Below are 5597 nucleotides of genomic sequence, written 5' to 3'. Positions count from 1 at the left end.
CCCTTTCTTTCTTCCATTCAATTTCCTACTGGGGACAATTTTTGATCATGTGGTCAGTCTTACCATATTTGTAGCAGCCCTCGTTAGTATGTTTTTCAGGAGCCTTTGGTTTGTTGAAGGTTGCACCTCTTGAAGAACCCTTTCCTCTCATTAGGTATTTCTTGAAATCCCTTGTGATCATAGTCATTTCATCATCCTCCAAGTCTGCACCTTCAGCAATTCTGAGAGCCAGGCTTCTTTCCTTCTTGGGAGCATCCATCTTCATGGTTTGCCTTCTTAGTTCATAGGCAGTGAGATTCCCAATAAGTTCATCTAACTTGAGAGTAGCAATGTTCTTTGATTCTTGAATAGCCGTGATTTTGCTTTCCCAAGTTACTGGCTAGACCCTTATCAAGATTTTCTCAACCTTGTCTTCTTCAAAGATAATTCTTCCAAGAGACTTAAGTTCATTTGTTAGTGATGTGAACCTTGTGTACATCTCTTGGATGGTTTCTCCTTCCTACATGGTGAAATTATCATATTGAGAATATAGTAGTGTTCCTCTTGATCTCTTTACTTGAGGAGTTCCTTCATGGGCCACTTGTAGGGTGTCCCATATCTTTTTAGCAGTGGTATAACTTTGAATCCTGCTGTACTTGTCTGGACCTAGTCCACACACAAGCCATTTCTTATCCTTGGCATTCTTTTTCCATTTCTTCAAATCTTCAGCAGTACAGTCAGCTCTTGTCTTTGGCACGTCCATTCCTTGAGCATTCTTCTTTGTAGTAGCCAGGGGACCATTAGTAACTATGTCCCAGAGTTCATAGTCTTCTCCTATGATGTGGTCCCTCATCCTGTTCTTCCACTAGGAATAGTACTGTCCATTAAAAAGTGGAGGCCTAGCAGTGGATTGCCTTTCCTAGTTTCCAGGTGGTGCACTCATCCTAATCTGTTCCTAAGGTGTTAGACTCTTTCAAGGATAACCTGCTCTAATACCAGTTGATGTTTTAGACTTCAATACCACACAGGGGGGGGGAGTGATTTGTGTGGTACCCAATTTTCGCTTAACTTGATTATAGAAGGACCTGGTTCTTTTATGTGTTCCAACTACTACTGTTGCGGAATGATAAGTACAGAAAATAAAGAACACAGAGATTTTATGTGGAAAACACCTGGCTCAAAAGGTAAAAAAACCACGACCTACCTTCCAGTAGGATTTTTCCAAACTCTCCACTAAAATCACTGAGCCAAAAGCTGCATTTACAAAAACTCTTTGTAAACCTAGGATTAACTCTAAACTCGTTGTGGCACACAGCCTCAACTGTTGCGACAACTTCAAGTTAACTCTAACTTGAAAACTCTAAGTACATAATACAATTGCTTCTATAAAAGCTGAAAGGTACAATGTAAAATTACCTACTACAATTGAACTAGAATAAAAGATAGACACTTGGAACCGGTTCTTCTATCTGGTTCAAGTAGCTTCAGGATTGCACACTTGAATCACACATAAATTGCTTGCAAAATTTCCTTGCTATTTTGCTCTCAATTCACTTTTAACTTCTGCTTATGTGCATTCCCTGTAAAAGAGAACAACAATGATATTTAAGGGGTTAGTAATTAGAGATTGACTGGGATACAGATGCTACTCTTCTATGGTAGAAGAGTTCTAGTTGATCTCATACTCTAACTCTATCCTCTTCCTAAACTGTGTTCTCTTCGTGTAAGGAGTCTTTCTCTCCTTTTTCAATATGCAACCTTTTCGATCAGATCAGGAGATATTACTTCTGATAAGTTAGATTTATCTCTTTCACGTGCATCTCATATGTTTTGGGTTGATCACGACTGTGCTTCACAAAATAGACCCGGTCCATGTCTGAGTTCTTTTGTCAGTCTTCAAAATTTCACATTTACTTGGGCCAACATTGTAACTATTCGTGCTAGCTTTATAAAATCTATCTAATTAGAGGCGGAACCGGAATTTGAATATTATGGTTTTGGGGTTCTAACTCGTTTAAGTTACTGAGTTCTAAATTAATAATTTATACATATTTAATAAATTTTCTAAATAAATATAAAGTTTGGGTCAAAGTTACTGGATTCGATCGAACCCGCAAGTCTTATGCTAGCTCCGCCCCGTGTCTAATGCAGAAATCTCAAAAGACGGAAAGACAAAGAAGATCAAATGAAGACCGACCAAATCATCCGGGCGGCAGCTGCATCACAAGGAATTACAAGAAGAAGTCACTAGACAACTAATTAAGGGGAGTAGAGTATTAATTAGTCGAAACAGTAACATGTATGCAGCAAAAATTGTGCTGCTACATGCTTTATATTACAAAACAATGCTAAATCTAAATCTAGTTCATATAAATAAATTTATTTCATAGACGACCGCTGCTGCTTTAATTTCCTCTTATATGTAATAAATTGATCAATGGAATAAGAATCAATTTACAACACAATGAATCAGTTGAATTGATGGTATCACCTATTTTGTTCAATAGCAAGTCACATGATTGCCATGTGAAGCTATTAAACTGAAAAATTCTATAATAATTAGCAAGTCAAAGTATCATTTTGTAACATATTTTGTAATCAGATAAATTTCAATAAATAATCTAACCCATGTTGCTTATTGATGGAATTTTGTGAAAGAACTTACATTAATTCTGTACATGAAAACCACACACACTCACAGAGAGGAAAAGAAAAAAAAAGGAAAGAAACAGTAGTGAAAGTGGACAATACAGTAGAGATTAATTATCTAATCTAGCTTCTAAATCACTGTGCAATTCTCTTAGACTCTCTTCTTCCTTTTTTCAGCTTGAGCACCATTGCTTGTGACCAGGAACCCATTTAGGACATGTTGGGCTAAAATAATTAGAAATAACTCTTGAATTCAGAAGCTCAATAATTGGTGCATACTTCACGCACCGTGGCGCTTTGTACTGATTAATTGAAGCACCATTGCTAATAGCATAATCCATAAGCTTATCAAATGTGCCATTTTCGACAACCTTTATTTCCAAAGGTCCAATTGACTTATCCGAAACACGACATTGTCGATAAACACTGTTTAATGATTCTTCAATTGTGAGGCAACAATCTTGAAAAACTGTTGTAGGGATTATTGTTTCAGAACTTTTGTTGAGTTCCCAGTACAAAACATAGTGTCCAGGGATTGCTGATGTGTCAGCAAAACTTGTGTATTCAATGAGAGATGCTTCAAATGGTAAAAGATGGATTGATGCTTTTACAACAGCGTCATGCAACTCAACTTCATCTGTTTTGTCTGAGTCTATGCTTAATGCAACATTCTTTCTGCATACGAAATGAAATTGAGGCGCCTTGTTCTTGAATCCAGCAACTTTTAGTATGTCACCAACCCGATAACGATACAGTCCTGGAAAAAAAATCATTTATGGTTAGGATCAAAATTTTGTCTTCTTTTCATAGTAGTTAACAAAATCTACTGTCACAACTTCACTTTTACTCCCTCTCTTCCCATATATGCAACAGGGTTCGACGTACGAATGTCAAATTACTAAATTTTGGGTGTATGAATTCGAACATACAATATTCAAGAATTTTAAAATAAATTTTACATATTAATTAGTTATAGTTAATAAATTAAAATATTTAAAAATACTTGAAAAAATCATGGTCAAAGTAAACTTTCTTTGACCGTAATAAATAGTAATAGTATCACATAAAGTAAACAGAAAAAGTAATTTTACCTGCATAAGTGGTGACCACGAGTTCGTATTCATGTCCAAGTTCAACATCAACAAGATCTACCAAATCATTTTTATCATACGTGCTAGCTTTTTCTGGTCCTTCATCTTCACGAGCTGTGGGCAAGAACTCGAAATAACCCATGGTAGGTATAAGGGTATAAGCAACTTCACTTGGTTTGCAAAGAGGATTAAGATTTATACCAAAGTAGCATTCAGAAGAAGCATACATGGTACAAACAAGGGGTAAATGATTGCCATAATAATTAAGAGTCGGAATATATTGTGACATAGTTCCTGTCACAATTACATCGACGTACTTAGTATTAGGCCATAATCTTGGTATTATCCCTTTCCATGATTCTTTACTACATTCAGTTTCAATAAATTCAGCAAGCTTAGGATTTGGTTTAAGAATTTTCAACACAGCTTCTCTTACTTCAGGGTCTGTAATTTGAGGATTTAGACTCCCAGTTTTAATATCATTACAAAGAATAGGCCAATGTTTTTCGAGAAAACGAATAGCACGAATAAATCCAGAAGCAAAAACAGCACCAACACGAAGCACTTGAGTATTTTGGCAAAGTCCACAAAGAATTTGGGAGTACATGCTTTGGTATGAGTCAAGACAAAGAATTGTTTCATTTGGGCTAGTGTAATTTGTGTAAGGATCATAAGGTCTTTTCTTGAAATATGAACTTTTGTAGTAGCTTGTTAAAACTGGACGAGCTAATAGACCACCTGGAGTTTTGGCTTCTGATTTTATGAACAAAAAATACATTCCTTTGCCTTTGTGTAAATCAGGCACAAATTGATCCATTACTGGCATTAAAAGGCTGTAGAGTAATGACCTTCTCCCTAGCTCTTCTTCAACTGTTGGCATCAATTTTCTCTCTCCCCCGGACGTGCCAGAACTATTAAAAAGAAAGGAAAAAAATAATTGGTGCATAAATAAATTTGTACAATTATTGGTTAGGGAAGATAACTTTATTTATATCACGTATAACTCAAGTAGCGTAACTTGATGCATATTTAATTCCATTATGAAAAAAAAAATGTTGGTACTTACTAAATAAACATGCAAAACAAGCATTTTTAGCTAGTGAGTTCAGAATAAGTCCAGTTCACGTGTATTCTATATATACAACCATAATTGTTTTTTTTTTGTATATATGTGTCGAGCCAAAAGCAATGGATTCAGTTGACCTAGCTATTAAATCCACTCTAGATCCGCCTCTGTAACACAAAAACAAAGTTATTGATATGAGCTAACCTTGTCAAGAACTCAGAAATTGGCTGAGAACATAGGATAGATGAACGATCACCATCAGCAATACGATCAATATCAGGCTTGAGATCCTCATATGTAACAACAGGCATGATTTTTTTGAAGGTTTCATAGTCAGTTTTACCATTTAGGCCATGCCTTTGCAAATACTCAACTCCAGCATTACGAGAAAGTATCTCATTTAGAACCTTTTTTTGAACTTCATCTGCATTAGTAGTAATATTTTCGAAGAATTGAAGAAGCTTTTTGTTGTTTTCATCAAAACTACCATCATCTGACAAGGCAGAAGGAGCCTCTGGCATGGTTCAGATTTAAAACAGAAAATAAAATGAAAGAAAATAGAGAGAGATGGGGAGAAGTAGTGGAATTATGATTGGTAGTACTTCTGTTGAAGAAAGAGAAGACTACAGAAATATATATATAGAGGAAAGATGGGGCCATAGGGGTGTGAACCCCCTGTTGGAAACGAAGAATTCAATGAAACAGTGAACAAAGTCTAGGGGTAATATTGTAATTCTATATGAAAAATCCTTTTTTATAAAATTTTGACTTTTCTAACTCGGCTAACAAAGATTGGGTTACAAGTAAAAACG

The 5597-nt window shown here is 35.7% G+C and overlaps 2 protein-coding genes across 2 annotated transcripts; both read right to left on the bottom strand.

Annotated features, from left to right (window-relative positions):
• Positions 1-379: 379 nt before the first annotated feature.
• Positions 380-832, bottom strand: LOC138872936 (uncharacterized). The gene is made up of 2 exons (XM_070151357.1): positions 557-832; positions 380-499 (listed from the first exon to the last, which is right to left on the bottom strand). Exons 1-2 carry the CDS (start codon positions 830-832, stop codon positions 380-382), a joined length of 396 nt encoding a protein of 131 aa, XP_070007458.1.
• Positions 833-2596: 1764 nt separating this feature from the next.
• LOC104228723 (indole-3-acetic acid-amido synthetase GH3.6-like) lies at positions 2597-5377 on the bottom strand. Its single transcript, XM_009781249.2, has 3 exons — positions 4990-5377; positions 3720-4630; positions 2597-3385 (listed from the first exon to the last, which is right to left on the bottom strand). The coding sequence occupies exons 1-3, from the start codon at positions 5304-5306 to the stop codon at positions 2802-2804; spliced, it is 1812 nt and encodes a 603-aa protein (XP_009779551.1). The 5' UTR covers positions 5307-5377; the 3' UTR covers positions 2597-2801.
• Between the last annotated feature and the right edge of the window lie 220 nt (positions 5378-5597).

This window comes from Nicotiana sylvestris, chromosome 7 (genome assembly GCF_000393655.2).
Source record: "Nicotiana sylvestris chromosome 7, ASM39365v2, whole genome shotgun sequence".
NCBI lineage: Eukaryota > Viridiplantae > Streptophyta > Magnoliopsida > Solanales > Solanaceae > Nicotiana > Nicotiana sylvestris.
Note: the sequence above shows the minus strand (reverse complement) of the source record. Positions and strands in the feature narration are given on the sequence as shown.